Raw genomic sequence first — 16,693 nt, 5'->3', positions numbered from 1 at the left:
CGACTGTCCGTGTTTTATGTTATATGTTGTGTTTATTACTTTATGTTAACGGTTTTGTTAAGCGCTTTTTACAGCTGCCGCTGTTGTGAAAGCGCTATATAAATCAGCATGTATTGTATTGTATGTCATAAGAATTGGTTGATTCTTCAATCACAAACCATTTAAAGAGTGTAAAACATTTTAACAAAATATTTAAAAATGTCCCCGTCCCGTATTTATCTCATCTATTTCCATTTCTGGCTTTAAATAACCAATACACAATGTTATACGGCCAGAATATAACATTTTTCATTCTCTACAGGATTTTGCTTTTTAACAAATCTACATTAAAAAAATAATGTGATTTTAAAATAAACAGAAGAATAATTTCCATCAATATCAATTGGTTTCCTTTGCTCAAAAGATTTTATTTGCTCAACTCTTCTATCTCCAGCCTCCCTGTGTGCAGTTTGCATTTTCTCCTTGGGCCTGCGTGGGTACCCCAATTTTCTCCCACATTCCAAAAACATGCATGGCAGGTTAATGGAACACTCCAATCGTCCCTCGGTGTGAGTGTGAGCATGGATGGTTGTTCGTCTCTGCGTGCCCTGCGATTGGCTGGCAACCAGTTCAGGGTGTCCCCCGCCTACTCCCCAAAGACAGCTGGGATAGGCCCCCCGCGAGGATAAGCGGATTGGAACATAGATGGATGAATAATTCTATTCTTGTGATATTTTTGTATCTGGTTTCATATTATAATTAGCAATTGATTTTTTTTAGAAATAACATTCTAATTCAAAATGTAAAGGTGTTTTTTTTAAGGAATTAAAAGTTTAACATTCTTCTTTTTTGGTTTTCCTTAAAGTCAAACGAAAAGATGTATTTTTCACGTCTACAATAATTTGAACGGAATAAAGAGAATATTTAAAAGCATGAAAAGATCTCCTGGCCCTCCAGATTCCCATTCTTTACCAGTGCCTTTGGTGTACTGCAGATGGAAAAAAAATAGACCCCAACAATTACCGATTCCTTTGTTCTTCTCTGGCAAGACACCTCTCGAACTGCAACGTCAATATTAAAGAGACGGAAGAGGATGTGCAAGTCCCAACGTCAATACACATTGTAGGCATATCTAAATATAAACCAATTTTAATTCTTACTCAAATAATACAACAAACGTGAGCAAAAAAAGCGCACATGACCCTCCTATTGATTGTAGCGCCCCTGGCGGTTCTTCCGTCTCAATGGCACCCTCTCCTGGTCCGGGGCGCTGAGGAGCCACGTCTGCAACTCTGACTTGTCCAAGTTTTTCCCAAGAGCCTTCCACGTGCGGGCCCTCAGCGACAGGGCCTTGTTATTCTTGTCAGGACCCTGCAGCTCAAGCGCCGAGCTGGATGAATCCTCCGCAGCCGCAGCCGGCACCGCCTCCTCCTCCTCCTCCTCCTCCTGGCTGTGCCTCTGATACTTGGAGCCCCCCTGACTTCGCCTGTAGCCCCTCTTCTTGATGGAGGCCAGCAGGGCAACCCGACTGTGGCGTTCCTCCTGCTCGGTGGGCTTGTCCTCATCCTCGCGGGTGTCTTTTGTTTGGTTCAAGGTTTTTTGCTGCCATTTGAGGAACTCGCCTGAAGCGTCTTGAAGGCGCAAGGCAAAGTCGGCATGGGTCACCGTGGCCTGGAGGCTGACCTGCAGTACAACGGCCAAGGACAATCACAATTCCAACATTGTACAATTGTAGATTATGTTTGGTCAACTGTTGTTGACCAAACATAAAACAATATATAAGTTGAGTGAAGTAATTTCAAGGGAACAAACTGGTAACATTTGAAGTTGGGCAATTCAACAAAACGTTTTAAGTTTTGCTGATGTGAAAATTGGTGCTCTCATATTTTCAAAGAAACAACAGTTTACAAAACTAACTGTCCATTGCAAGTAAAAACTGAACAAATTGCCTTGATTGCTTTGTTGTGCTCACGTTGCCATAAATGTCAATCAATTATATTTTTAAGTTGTTCACACTTAAATTACTGTTTTAGTCCCACAAAATACTTGTTTTTTTTTCTACAGGGCAGCATGTTTCATACATGTTGGATATATTGTCAATGTCATTAGAATTGCCCATATCAGTAGTTTGAACTGTAAATTTACCATAAGCCATGATCGCCAAAACCTAATACACCAAACTGATTTTGCAACTTGACCCTTAAAAATAAATGGCTTCCAGATGTGTTCATTTCGGGGGGGGGGGGACGACAACCCAAAAAAGAAAACAATGCACCAGAAGACTCAGGCGAAAAATTTCCGGAACGTCCACTAAAAACCCAGACTAAATGTAGCACCTTTCTCACAAACAAAGTCTTCCAGTCCAGATGTACAATATCACTTTAATAGCTTTCCTTGACACACTGTACTACTTTCAGGGCTTTAGTGTCATGATGTTGCATCAGAAAAATAACGCAAATATGTTCCAGCTGGAATAATAATCCTTTAAATTGATTCATAATTAAGAGGCAGTGGATTCTAGAATGCAATTTGAAAACGAGAATATTCGGATACATTTCGAACAGTGGATAGTGTATGTGAATAAATTGTATTAATATGGGCTAAAAACTATTTTAAGTTCAAGAGGGAGGACTAGTAACACCATACCAGGTGAAAATTGATTTTTCGTTATCGTCAGTTTTATTTCGTTTTGCCTGTTTTTTTTAAAAATTCTGTTATTTTTAACTCCGTTTCAGACCAGTTGTTCGTTTTTTTTTGTTTATACTGTGTACACACACAGTGAGTCTCCATACATGTATGCTTCTAACATTTCTTTATATTTCAGACAACCCTTGAGAATTAATTTGAATAAATAGCAATGAATTGAAATCATCCTGATGGCCGGTTCAGCAAGCAGTCGTAGGGGTCAAGAAACTTGCATTATACATGTATAGATATATAGGCCGCATGGTGAGCGACTGGTTAACACGTCCCCCTCACAATGTAGAGGTGCAGGGTTTGATTCCAGCTACAGCCGAATTCCTGTGTGGAGTTCGCACGTTCTCCCCGTGCCTGCATGGGTTTTCTCCAGGTGCTCCGGTCTCCTCCCATATTCCAAAACTATAGACAATATGTAGATTGAACACTCAATCTCAGAATCTCAGAATCATCTTTATTGGCCAAGTATGTAGAACACACAAGGAATTTGTCTCCGGTATAACACGTTGCACTAGTATCATCGTAAACAAGAAAATCATTGAACCATTTCCACCAATCGTCCCTAGGTGTGAGCGTGTGTGTTGTTGTTTGTGTGCTGTGCTGCGATTGGCTGCCAACCGGATCAGGGTGTACCCCTGCCTACTGGCCAAAGACAGCTGGGATAGGCTATTAGGCTTCATTATGCCCGTGACCCTCGCGAGGATAAACGGATTAGAAATGGCAATATCTATATAGATCTCAGAGAGAGAGAGTGAGAGCTCTACAGACATCTCTCTCTCTGGCTATGTATACAGTACAGTACACTGTATTATATGGGGTACTGGTGGAGGGCAAATGAAAAACAATGTCATTAAGTATTGTGTACAGCCGATGTTCGTTTTCCTGTTCTTTAAAAACATTTTAATTCATTTCGTGAATGAAAATTGTTTTCCACTTTTAGGTTAAGTTATTTTCCTTTTCTTCAACGATAATAACCTTGCCTCCAACTGTTTGAAAATCGCGCCTTTTTATATAATTTAAGGCCACTATTTTTCTTCATCTAGTTTTTTCCTGTAAAAGGAAACGAATGAAAATTAATTCAAATGCTGAAATGCTTGAGCACTAGTTTTATACCGGACTTTTGCACGCTACGTCTCGGCCACCGTTGTAGAAGTAGTCGTACGCACCTCCACCAGCTGGCTTTTGATCTTGTGGTAGTGGTTCTGGACGTTGGCGACCTCCTCCAGGTAGTCCTCGGTTAGCAGCTCCTGCACCGCGGTGACCCGAGCCAGCATTCCGGCGCACGCCCTCTGCTCTTTGGCTTTCTTCGGCCGCTGGAAAACGAGCAAATGCGGCATGGCCGTGTATTCCATCGCCTTGACAGAAACCAGCTTCCGGTAAACGTAAATCACGTCCAGGTGTCTGCAGGCGATGGAGTCCTGTAAGAACTTCTGCACGTCGTCCCAGTCTCGGAGAGGCAGGCGGACCCTCACCGGTGGGGTGGCGAGCTGCGTGTGGTAGAAGGCGAACATCAAGTACAGACCGCCGACCCGCACCTGGTAGCAGTAAGGCGGCAGGAAGTACTTGACGGCCGTGGCCATGGCCACGCGGCAGAAGCGCCTCATCTCGCTCATGCTGGGGATGCCCAGGAAGACGTCCGAGAAGCGGGCGTCCCTCCACAGGGCCGTGAAGCGCTCCAAGCGGACCGAATCGATATGCTGGAAGCGGCCGAGGAAAGTTTCCACGTCCTCTGTGAGAGGCTCGTAGAAGTTGTCGGCATATTTGGGAGGCATGCGAGGCATCCTGGACCAAATAGTGTGGAGATGTGTGTCCAAGCGAGGCGTCCCGATAGACTTTTATGCAATTCGCCACAGCCGGGTCTTGCCTGTTTTAGATCTCTCTCTCTACTTCAACACACCTGATTCAAATGATCAGCTCATCAGCAAGCTCTGTAGAAGCCCTGAAACGAACATGAACAATTGAATCAAGTGCGTTGGAGTAGGGGGGAATCTAAAACAGGCAGGATGTGTCTCTCAAGGAACCAGCGTTCCCAACACGTTTGGGACAACCTGAAAAAAAATCCAAAGAAACTAAAGATCTATCTATATAAATGTATATGGTCAGCCCCACAGTGCAGAGGTACAGGGTATGATTCCGACTGCGGCCTTCCTGTGTGGAGTTTGCATGTTCTGCTCGTGCTTGTGTCGGTTTTCTCTGGGTACTCCAGCCCCCCACTCCAAAAACATGCGTGGCAGTTTAATGGAACACTCTAAATTGCCCCAAGGGGTGAGAGTGGATGGTTGATGGTAAAAAAGAAAAAAAGGTTGTTCATCTGAGTGTGCCGTGCGATTCGCTGGCAACCAGTTCAGGGTATACCCCAGAATACTGCCTCAAGACAACCGGGGTAGGTTGGAAAATGTGTGCGTGTGTGTGTGTATATATATATATATATATATATATATATATATATATATATAATGTAGCTATGTAAAATCACCAGAACAGTTTATCTGAGAGAAGTCCTTTATTTTCCTGATAATTTTTCATATTTGGGAAGAAAAAATTATACTCTCAATATTAGTCATAATATGTAATATATGGAACCTGTTCAATATTTCTGCATGACGGCAAATCCTCGTGTATGTGATGAACACAGTTGGGCCGCGCAACAAAGTAATTATGACGTTAAATTCTGAAGCTGTGTCGACGTATCCAAAATTTATCTGAATTTGAGCATTTTCCCACCACCACCAGTCAGCAAATGTCGATTCTTGTCTCTAAGATTGTCCTGAGGAACTATTGATGATGACCTTTTTCAATCCTATCCTAATTATTCTGAGTGTTATACTTAAATTTGACCCAATTATCTATCGGAACTTTGAAGTGGTTGAAGGCAGTGACGGGGTTGAAAAACAAACTATTGCCAGAAACACAATCGTAGTACAGTTCATTTTGTACTTTTTAATTAAAATGCGTTTCATTTTTTTGAACACAACAAATGTCTTGCAACGTCAGAAACTCCCAAGACAAAACAATAAAAGGAACGCTCATGGAGATGTACACTTTCATTTCTTTTAGAGTCTTTGTGCCGTGTCCTGTATGTTAAAAATAAGACAAAAAGTGGAGGGAAGTTGGAGGTTTTGTCTGTCAATTAAAACGAAAAAGCAGGACCCAAGAATGGGGAGGGATATGAATTGAATGGTCCTTTTCTTCCAAGGCTACCATCCTCCTTTACCGCTCTTTTTCTTCTTCTGTGGTGCCTTCTTGCGCGTGGCCCCAGAGGACGCGGGTTTCTGCTGTCGCGGAGGGACTACGTTGGTGGGGGCCGAGCCGGATGCCGATCCCGGTCGAGGGGACGTCGGTGGACTGCTGACGGTCTTGCTGGCATCCCTAGCACAGGGGGAGGAAGACAACCAAAGTATGCTCATTCATTTACTGCAATAAAGACCATAAATAGTGGGATGTGGACTGAATTCTTATCTCATTAGTTTTGAAACGAAACCAACAAGATGTGCTTCAACTGCATTTTTGGGTCTTTTTTTTCCTTCTTGGAGTGGTTCGTGCGATGGCAGTAATATTCACTCCAGCCATACAGTCTTCGGAGCAGAGATTTTGCTGCGATATTTTTCCCCTCTTTGTAATGGGGCGAATTCAATTATTGTTTCAGTTACTCACAGCTCTGACGAGGCCCCTGCCGTGGCCCCCTGCGTGCCTTTCCCGATCTGCTCCTTCTTCTTCCCCTTCTTCTTTCCGCGGTAATAGGAGCGTTCCCTCATAGGCAGCCATCTCTCTGGGTCAGGGGTGGCTTTGGGGTCACAGTTCTTCGGTAGTTTACCTGGAGGGGGGGGAAGAGGCGGACACTTAGGACCTCCAGTCAGGCCAAAACGGTTGATCAACCAGTGATCAAAACCTACCCTTTTTTTTCTTCTTCTTCTTTTTAATATCACCTTGTCTGGAAAAAGACAAAAAAGGTACCCATAAATTATGAATTCAACTTTGATGATGTCAAATCTCAACAGAAGTTGTCTGAAGACACTTTACATATGGAGCAGCTCAGGAAGATTTTTTTAAAAAATCACCGATATGTATTTGTATTCACCGACCTTCAAGCTATTTCCCTCAAGATCTCATTTCAAAATGTCAATATTCCACAAGCTGGCACCAAAGACTTCACCTATTGTTATGTACTAATTAGTGTCAAGTTAAAGTGATACATCATCGCGACTGTGACTGAACATTTGTGTGTTTGTCGGTGCAGCTCAGGTCGTGAGAAATGATGGAGTCTTCACCACACGTACCATTTTGCTCAGCATTTGGTAAGCCATTTATGTTTATGGTTAATAAAAGACGGGCTTACAATAAAGTGATCCGAGATGACATTTAAAACCAGCATGTTAAAAAAATAAAATAAAGGGATAAGAATAAAGTCTTACCCTTCTTCTTTAGGAAGATTTTCTCCTGCCACTTTGGCTGCCTTTTTCCTGACGTACGTGGCTCCGTGTGAGTTCTCCAGCTCATCAACGTCCACCTTGAAGGACATGGTATCCGCTGAAGGGAGGTGCTTGCTCAGGCTGGAAGGGAACTTTGAGGAAAACGCAAAAGCTTTCAAACTTCGACTTGTAAGACATGCTCGGGAAACTAAGAGAGAAAATGTGATTTGCTTTTAAAAAGGATGCGATTTGGCTTTGTCCGTGTCCACCAGAGAGTAGGCGGAGATGAGTTGCGCCAGTGTGTGAATGTCCTTCGGGTTTTGCCTGTTTGAAGAAAGAACATTTTATGAACATATGTAACCCAAGATAAAAATCCGCCGTCTGTTGTGTGTCAATTTTTTTTTTAAACTTTGTTTTCAGTTGTGGTAATGAATTTGGCATTGCATGCTTCACAAGACACCATGACTCATTTAAGACCTTGTAGGACGTAACACTGCCATATCTAAGAAACTACCATATTTATGGCTCATGTTGACGCCACAATTGGTGTTCCAAACAGAAATGGTTAAAAATCAAATGATGAGCTATGCTTACAGACAGGGACTCCTGCCAAGAGTAAAACTACAAATGTAATGCATCGTAGGGGCACAAAACGGAATCATTTGGCACATTTGAGTGCCACAATATAACTGGGTGTTGGAGTTACACAGCTGTAAATAAGAATTGAAGTTCAACTATATAGTTTATCATGTCTAAAACATGGTAAAACCTTTCCGCTGAACCTTAAAGTAGTCACGATCCAATATGGGGTACCTTTTCGTAAAACATGCCTGATAGCCAGTGTTTGTCCCTACACTGAGTCAACTCACTTCCACAGCTGCTCCAGATCACTAATGGCTTCCTTTTTACGGCCGTACTTCAGTTTGAAATTGGCAGCTTCGCGCACCAGAGCCAAGTGTGCCGTGGATCCTGGCTGTGAAGTATTAACAGGAGGACAGAGTGACGGGCAAACATTCAAAATTACAGTCACCAAATTACACTCCTTTTCTGCAGCTAAGGAATTAAACCAAGTGACAAGAAACAAACCTGTACGGACTGGTAGTGCTGAATAGCTTGTCGAAAAACGTCAATTGCGCCATCGATGTCTTCTTCGTGCGAGTACATGGACACCAGAGCAGACACCTAGGGAGTCAATAGCACCATTTAGTTCAGGTGGACATTTTGGCACCTTCGTCAATCTAGCCTTGGTAGAATGCAAAAGTGACAATGCTGTTGTTCAACAATGCGCCCTTACCATGCCCGCTTTATGCTTGAACTCATCAATTGACCTGAGGACATCGCAGGCTTTTGTGACATGACCTGGGTATGCCAAAGAAATCAATTTTTAAAAACGGACCAGCGCGCAGTGGTGACAAACTAACAAGAAGATAAATGCTCATACCTTGAGCTAAATAGAGCTGTGCCATTGTCAGTTTGATGCCTGACGCGCTTTCCGGATGCTGATCTGAAAATTGCTGAAGGTGGTGCGGGTGTGGAGGTGACACAAGTTAGCTCCATGTGTGTCATAGAAGCCAGTTTGGCCGTGATGCGAGAGCTATCCTACCTGGAGCAACTCGACCGCTTTGCTGTGCTGCTTCTCCCTGCACAGTTGAGCCACCTGGATCAGGACAGGTCGCGGATGACCCGGGTTCTGAGTTTGAAGACCAGAGGACAGCTTTCTGCACTGGTCAGCCTGTTTAAGATAAGATATCATTTATTTGTCCCACACTGGGGAAATTTACAGCCTCCAATAGCAAGAATGTAGGTAGAAAGAAGAATTTTAATTGCAAAAACAGAAGTGATGAATGCTTCAAAGCATATCAGATGTCCACTTGGGGGTTCTCTGAAATCACCTGGTTAGTGTACATGGCCAGCAGGGCTTTGTTGAATTCGATGGTCCGTAGCTGCTTTTTGGCCAGTTTGTATTCGACCCCTTCTGCGTTTGTCAGCTTCACTTTCTTCTTGGAGTCAAACACGTTTTGGTCCTATGGAAGAGTTGATGAGTACTTTCATGAGTGGGAATTTTGAATTCTTGCCTTTCATTTTATTTCAATGAATGAAGAAAAATGAGAAAGCCCTTTTATTGCTATTTGCAGCTTTCATAATGTCTGCCTTGACCCACCTTATTTATTGTAATGATGTTGTTGGCTGTCACAGCCAGCAGGCCCACATCTGAAGGCCTAAAACACGAAAAAGAATCAATGTTTCATGGACAAAAAAATAAACCAGACATCAACACAAGCTTACGCCATCTGCTTGTAAATGAAAAGAAATTCATCTTACTTGAGCTTAATGACCTGATTGTAGAGCTGGAGCGCCTCGTCTGTCCGACCTTGCAACTGCATCACATACGCCATTTGAGAATGGATGACGGCCAGCTCCGACTCAATGTCCTCCTCGGTTATGTCCTGCAGGAGACGACAATGGATTTCTGAACCGCTACAAGTCATGCTGGCTAGTTTGTGAATCTGATATACAAACGTACCGTATCTTCAGCCAATGACAGCCGGCAAAGCTCTGAAATACAAGAAAATTAAAACCAGTTTATAGATTCCAATCACCCTCACATTCGTGTTCCATGAAATATCATTCGATTCTGATGTGGAAAATTATCTAATTTCAATCATCAAGATTATAATTCAGATTGCTCTATGCACTGTTTTTGAGATTTTTTGGGGAGTGGTGTGACACAGGATTTCTGGGATGTAAAATATGAGCCAAGGCTCATAAAACGGTTGGGGGAAAATGGATTAGAGTGGACTGGGAATGGGACTAGGTCTGACCTTCAGCTTGTTGAAGCGTATTAAACGCTTCAGTCAGCTGACCCTGGCCAATCAGCATGCAGGAGGCATTGTAGCACAGCTCGTACGTTGACTCGGGAAGGCCTAAATCTTCCTGCAACATGAAGGGGGGCAAAAGGTGTGGTTTTCTGAGATCGCAAATGAAATCACAGGAGTGGCTTTGTTCATTGAAGCAACACTTACCAACGGCGCCTTCTCCCACTGGCTCATGGCAGCCATAACAGCCGCGAGGTTGGTCTTGCGCTCCTCTTCATACTCGTCCTGGGAGTTCCTGATCAGATCAGTGTAGACTGACTTGCACTCGTCGTAGCGCTCTAGTCTGTACAACTGCACAAAGACAAACACCCCCCCCCCCCGAAAAATTCAGAATGCATTGGTGATCATAACCACATAACAGCACCTGAATGCTCAGCACTGTATGACCCTTTTCATGATAGTTTAATACATTTAACACGCTGCAATCACCTTCGTCTAATTGCTTGTCTGCCAGGCAATACTTGAATTTCATCCATATTTGTTTGAAATTCAGTCATATTGGTGCACATTAAACATTCAGAAACAGAACACTTGGCACCCTAAAAACTACTTTATCAGCATCACATCAACTGAGATGTAACTGGAAGTATTTGATGAGTGATGGACACCTCTATTCAAATACGTTTCTATACCTATACTAAATAAAACCAGATTGATTTTTAAATAGCAAATCGACAATCCTCACCACTTGACCATAGAGCTCCTTCAGCTTGTCCGTCTGCGCGGGAGCACTTTCGATGGTCTTCAGAGAGCTCTCCACTCTGTTCAAACGGTACTCGCAATATGCTTTCTCAAACACGAGCTCGCTGGAGGAAGAGAAGCACACACGGGAAGTTTCAAACCAAGGTGCATGGTAAACGTGACACAACTCTAATCAGGCCTTCTCCAAATACAGATAAACATTTCATAGGTATTGGGTATATATCTGCCAATGAGAGTGCGGCATAAATGCAGAGACGTGACGTCTTTCCATGAGATCATGATTTACCTGCCGAGGATCTTGTTGTGTGTGTTCATGACATTTAAAGCCTCCTTGAAGGTGCCATTCTGGATAAGGCACACGATTTTACAGTGAAGGGCTGTCACATCTTCCCTGTTTGCTTGCAAAACTTTGCCGAAAGGAGGAGAAAAAAAATACAAATCTTCAAAGCACTCAACACAATTAAACCTAATTAGCACAGAAACAAAGGACAGTCCCAGTTTCGAGAGAATTAGAATGGTAATGTTCCATTTGTTTAAAATGAACAGTAATATCATATTAAATTTTATTTAATTTATTTAATTAAATAAAATATTGTAAATTTCCCCAGTGTGGGACAAATGAAGGATATCTTATCAATCCACTGTCATGAAATCGACACGTCACAATCCACGAGAAGGCAGTGCAACATTATCATAATACACAAGGAAATTATATTACAACTTAATTATTGAAAAATATACAGTACACACTCATATATATAAGGGCACATAAAAGCAAAAACGAACGAAAAGTGACATCTGGCTGATTTAGGGCCCGTAGCATAGCCACATGCTAACAGCTGCCAGGGGAGTTAAACGTAGCTTAGCCACGGAGCACCGCTGACAAGTTAGCACACACTCAAGACATAAGTCGCCAACATGTTCTTCGCTCGCGGCAAGGCCACCTACTTTTTGTAAGCGCTTTCAAGGCTCTCGTGTAATCTCCATTCTGTCCGCACCGGTTCACTTCGGTCCACAGTGCGGCCGTGGGTGGCCCCGCGCTCGCCATCTTTGATGAGTGCAACTACTGAGCGACAGTGGGAAGTAGAAACGTGTACATCCGGATTAACACGAAACGAGTTGAAACTTTCGGTCAACCAATATTATCATATTTGATTATATCATAATTGTTATAAATAAATTCCATACTCCATACACGTTGCTGTAGAGGGTTTATGATGAACATGTCAACGAAGTCCTTGTTTTTTTTTCTTTTTTACAAAATTCCATCCCGAAGTTGTCGACGTAACACGAATATGTATATTGTTATTCTATTCTATTCTATTCTATTCTATTCTATTCTATTCTATTCTATTCTATTCTATTCTATTCTATTCTATTCTATTCTATTCTATTATATTATATTATATTATATTATATGTTATTACTGGTTTTCGGGATCCTGTATGTAAGTATTTTGTCAATTACTGTAGTACAGTTGCATTTTAAAATATGATTTTGTTTTTATTTTTTAAAAGACAACATTGCTATGCTCGTGTACACATGTCAAGAGCGGGTTAAGAGCACAAAAGTTCTCATCAAAACAACGACGTATTCCTAACTGGCTGCAGACATTAACAACGCAACATTAACAAATCCCCCTCCAAACGCCGTTTTCATTTAGTAATGTGTTGTAAACTAATCACCACCATGCCTTTTCTAGAGTAATCGAGAGCAATCAAACAGTTAATTTTATTCCGACACTCGTGCTAGTCTTTGAAAGCATCTCGGTCGACACCGAAATGCTCCAGGTTCCGACGCATTCTGTAGCGGATGCGAGGAGGAGTTGTTGTCATCTGGCCCGGCTGTTGTGTGACGATCCTTTGTCCAGGGAGATGGCGGGGATTAAAGGTACGGAAAATTACGTCTTTATCATTGACAAAGCTACAAATGGGGAAGAAGAAAAAAACGGCATCCGCTCTGTTAGCTTGACGCAAGCCTTACGCACGCGTTTGGCATTTTCTAAGATAGCTAATGGAAAAGTATCACCACAAGGCCGACAATAGTCATTAGCTCTATCTCAAAATAAAACACAGTCGTGTCTGGTAGCACAGTCTTTTTCCAATTAATGAATCAGCTTGTGTGTTGTACCTCTTAGAGGCATTGACCTCATGTGACGTTGTCGCCTTGTTGGGGGGACGTTTAGCAATCGCTAATAGGCTAAGGCTAACCAAAGCGAAAGTTGGGCGATTACGTGCCAATTAGGTGACGCCAATATGTGGAATAAAACAGAAAAACGGCGGCATTTTATATGTTAAAACGCCTTGGTAGCATTGTTTGGCTTATTATTGTCAAACCAGCTGATTAGTCACATGATATGTGGCTCGGGGCTCTGCTTCTTGTTGGGGAGGGGAGGGGGATGGGGATCGGGATCCCCAGATTCATAACAGGAAGATAGAAAGTCAGATGTCAGGATAAGTTAAAGAGGAAGTCAACTCAGAAATGTTCTTAGCCGTTCTCAGCGCCCCCACTAGTATAAACATGGTATTCTGCTTAATATTGTGTTTGCAGAACATGCATTTAACAGAAAAATCTATCAATTTTTATCCTATGTAGGGGATTGCCATTTGCATTGTACTGCCACTTGCTGTCGACTGAAAATGACATCTCAGTGCCGAAGGGCTCATCTTATGAATGTCACATGACCAAATCCAGAAGATGGGTGATCAGTGACATTACCTGGCAGTACAAGCCAAATTGGGAGAGAAAAATGTGTGGATTTTTCTTTTTAATTTGTATTCCACCAACACATTGTGAATCAAAATACTGTGTTAAGACTATTAGGGGTGCATACAACATTTTATTGGAAGGAGAATTATTGCCTTGAATCTACCTTTAAATTGTTGAGCCTGATACAGGCGATGTTATAACTCTTGTTTGTTTCTTTGGTATGCAAAAAAGTGCTCATGGTTTGCTGCCACATATATATATATATATATTTAAAAAGCAGGTAAAAACACATTTGTTCAGGCAGACATTCCCACAAGACTTGATTGTCTTTGTGATTGTGTTTTAACCACAGGAAGCACTTTTGTGACTCGCTACATGAAATACAAATTCCTTAACTCACTTGTTGTGAGGTGTCCCCAATGAATTGTCCTTGCTGTCTTCTAGCTCTCATCACGCTGTCCTTCGGAGGGGCCATCGGTCTCATGTTCCTCATGCTGGGATGTGCCCTCCCTGTGTATGAGTAAGGAAGCCATGCCAATTAAAAAAAAAATATATATATATACTACATTAATTACTTATTATTGAAACTTTTATCATGCTTCAGTATGTCTACCAGTTGTGGTTTAATGTGCAATTAATATTAAGTAAAATCAAGTGTACGTCAATGCTGTTCTCCTCTGTCACAGGCCCAAAAATTGAAATTGTTTGACATATTTTATGGTTAAAAAAACAAAACAAAACATAATAATGACATTCCCTTATAATGTATTATATTTCTGAAGGAGTACTCCAGCTCCCTATTCAATCACTGCTTTGGGATTGAAATTAGTAACTATAATGACTTTAAAAAAAAAATAATTTGCCCAACACTCCCGCTAACATACAATGGGAAATAAATCTGCCGTTCAGTTGGCAACAAAAGGTGAGTCCACCCCTCAGTGAAAATGTCCATATTGGGCCGTATTAACTAGGGTCGAGTTACTGTCAGGTGACAGGAAATTTACACTGTGATACAAGTTGGAGTGACTACTTTTTATCGCGTATGAGGCATTCCTCCTCGATCCATTATTCCTCTGTTTCTTGGACACCACATCAGCTGTTGCAACGCACCTCTCATCTCTCTCTGCACATAGCAAATACTGGCCACTGTTCCTCCTCTTCTTCTACATCCTCTCGCCCCTCCCATACTGCATCTCGCGGCGGGTCGTGGACGACACCGACTCAGCCAGCAATGCCTGTAAAGAGCTGGCCATATTCCTCACGACGGGCATCGTCATCTCAGCTTTTGGCCTGCCCATCGTCTTTGCGCGAGCTGAAGTCGTAAGTCGCCAGAGTTGTACGAATATTTGAAGTAGCGAACGAAGCATTTGGAATTCATGTGGAATCGCTGCTTATGTTTGCAGATTGCTTGGGGGGCGTGTGCGCTCGTCTCGACGGGCAATATCGTCATTTTTGCAACCATCCTGGGCTTCTTTCTCGTCTTCGGATCTAACGACGACTTTAGCTGGCAGCAGTGGTAAACCAGCCAAGTGAGGGGGTCTGAACCATTTTTATTATTGTTAATATTATTATTATCATTCTTCTTCTTATTATTATTAGCATCATTATTGATGGTCTTATAACTGGTCCTTGTTGTTATTATTATTTATCCTAGCGACTCTCCGAAGCCGTGCAATAGCTTTTGTTTTATCTCGGCCTGCTTCACATTGAACTGACATAAAGTGAGTTTTTTTTTCTTCTCATTTTGGGGAATTTGGGGCTGATATCTTATTTTACTTCTGTTTTGATATATGAGTGTATGGAGCCAAACTGCTATCGCTGACAGCTTGCGATGCTGTGAAAACTATGGAAAGAACACTACCCCAATGTCTCAGAAGACCTCAGTGAAAATGTCAATTAATTTTTGTGTCATTCCGAGTGCATTTACTCCAGTCCACTTGGTGGCATGCCGTAATTTTCCTCTTTGCTGGTTTGCCAACTGCTGGCACATAGTCAATAGTCTAGAAAACACGAAGAAGGAGGATTGGGAATTACAAAATATCTTGCAAAATTACCTAAATGAAATATTTTGCCATACAAAACGTACACAATAATATCCAGTATTGGTTTGATCAACTTTTTGCTCATAATCTTACACTCATTATCCTCTGACTGGTGTGGCGTAATTGGAAAGTCTGAGACTTCCTCCAGAGAAGGAGATGTGCACCAATCCACACTCAGACTGCAGATGAGTAGTGCGTGCGCAAAGCAGTCACAGGCTAATTTAACAATTTCACACTTGATAGGTGGACAGACAGAACTGACTGCATAACAAACAAATTCGAAGTCCATGTGCGTACCGTGTCCCCTTGAAGATACTATAGCTATCTGATGCTAGTTTATGAATAATGTACCGATACTGAAAGATGAAATTTGCATTCTTCAAGATGGTGACTTTTTTTCTATCCCTCAGCTCTCCTCTCTAGGCTTTTGTAGGCATCGAAAATGTGGTGCCATATCACAAGAGGTTGTTTTTGTGTTGTTTTGTGCTCATGATGAAAACACACAATAAACAAAACATTCATGATCAGTAATCTAACTGACACCCATCTACTCCTACGATGCATTTTTTTCTGTTATCACTTCAGTGGCGGCATTGTTTGTACTAAGAAGCACTGGAATGAAGGCAGCTCTTTGGAAAAACTACTGACATAATTTGTGTGATTTGTTTCATAATACGAATGCTTTTAAGTCAGTCAAAAACTTGCTGAACGAGACGTACCCAATCGTGATGATGTTTAAAAAAAAAAAAAAAATGCAGTTGAAAGAAAACACTAAGAATTTCCTGTTAATGTTATCTTAATAGTCTGACCGAGTATGCTGCGTAGCTGTAGCTTGGGCCCTCTCTCTGTTTCTGTCAATAACAGTTTGCTCCCATACTGGCAGTCCTGTCTCATTCATTTTATTTTCTTGAATAGAACATCTCATGTTCGATGCTATTCTTCTATGGCGGTAGGCGGCCACAGCATGGAAAGTTTTTGTTTATAAATAAATGCAATTTTGGGAAATTCTCTGATCCGTTCCATCATTTAATCAGTCGTTGATTTTTCAATGTTGTGTTCTGAAAAAAAATTTGTTCCGTCTTCAGTCACAATATACGTCATATATATGTTAATTGGATTTTGGGGGGTATTTTGGGAGGAATATGAAATTAAAAAATATTTAAATGATTCAAAAATACAACATAATGACAAAGTATGAACTTTGAATCATTGAGTAATAAAATGTGATATATATTTTTGTCAGAAATCCAACTACAACCATATTCCCACCCAAGTCTGA

At 41.7% G+C, this 16,693-nt stretch overlaps 3 protein-coding genes across 4 annotated transcripts; 1 reads left to right on the top strand and 2 right to left on the bottom strand.

Annotated features, from left to right (window-relative positions):
• Window positions 1-1,114: 1,114 nt before the first annotated feature.
• LOC127597190 (snRNA-activating protein complex subunit 1-like) lies at window positions 1,115-4,540 on the bottom strand. The gene is made up of 2 exons (XM_052060063.1): window positions 3,843-4,540; window positions 1,115-1,662 (listed from the first exon to the last, which is right to left on the bottom strand). Exons 1-2 carry the CDS (start codon window positions 4,455-4,457, stop codon window positions 1,186-1,188), a joined length of 1,092 nt encoding a protein of 363 aa, XP_051916023.1. The 5' UTR covers window positions 4,458-4,540; the 3' UTR covers window positions 1,115-1,185.
• A 620-nt stretch (window positions 4,541-5,160) lies between these two features.
• srp72 (signal recognition particle 72) lies at window positions 5,161-11,767 on the bottom strand. Its single transcript, XM_052059510.1, has 19 exons — window positions 11,612-11,767; window positions 10,950-11,070; window positions 10,647-10,767; window positions 10,109-10,252; window positions 9,908-10,019; window positions 9,610-9,641; window positions 9,408-9,532; window positions 9,247-9,304; window positions 8,978-9,109; window positions 8,689-8,817; window positions 8,527-8,599; window positions 8,380-8,444; window positions 8,172-8,267; window positions 7,955-8,058; window positions 7,332-7,409; window positions 7,089-7,226; window positions 6,570-6,607; window positions 6,331-6,490; window positions 5,161-6,045 (listed from the first exon to the last, which is right to left on the bottom strand). The coding sequence occupies exons 1-19, from the start codon at window positions 11,709-11,711 to the stop codon at window positions 5,874-5,876; spliced, it is 1,998 nt and encodes a 665-aa protein (XP_051915470.1). The 5' UTR covers window positions 11,712-11,767; the 3' UTR covers window positions 5,161-5,873.
• A 620-nt stretch (window positions 11,768-12,387) lies between these two features.
• leprotl1 (leptin receptor overlapping transcript like 1) lies at window positions 12,388-16,422 on the top strand. Of its 2 annotated transcripts, XM_052060896.1 has the most exons (5): window positions 12,412-12,553; window positions 13,259-13,364; window positions 13,817-13,892; window positions 14,506-14,692; window positions 14,776-16,422. In XM_052060896.1, the coding sequence occupies exons 2-5, from the start codon at window positions 13,337-13,339 to the stop codon at window positions 14,890-14,892; spliced, it is 408 nt and encodes a 135-aa protein (XP_051916856.1). In that variant the 5' UTR covers window positions 12,412-12,553; window positions 13,259-13,336; the 3' UTR covers window positions 14,893-16,422. The 2 variants fall into 2 exon arrangements, with proteins under 2 accessions (XP_051916848.1, XP_051916856.1); XM_052060888.1 differs by lacking the exon at window positions 13,259-13,364 and having other exon boundaries at window positions 12,388-12,553.
• Window positions 16,423-16,693: the final 271 nt, after the last annotated feature.

Source organism: Hippocampus zosterae, chromosome 1 (assembly GCF_025434085.1).
Source record: "Hippocampus zosterae strain Florida chromosome 1, ASM2543408v3, whole genome shotgun sequence".
Classification (NCBI taxonomy): domain Eukaryota; kingdom Metazoa; phylum Chordata; class Actinopteri; order Syngnathiformes; family Syngnathidae; genus Hippocampus; species Hippocampus zosterae.
Note: the sequence above shows the minus strand (reverse complement) of the source record. Positions and strands in the feature narration are given on the sequence as shown.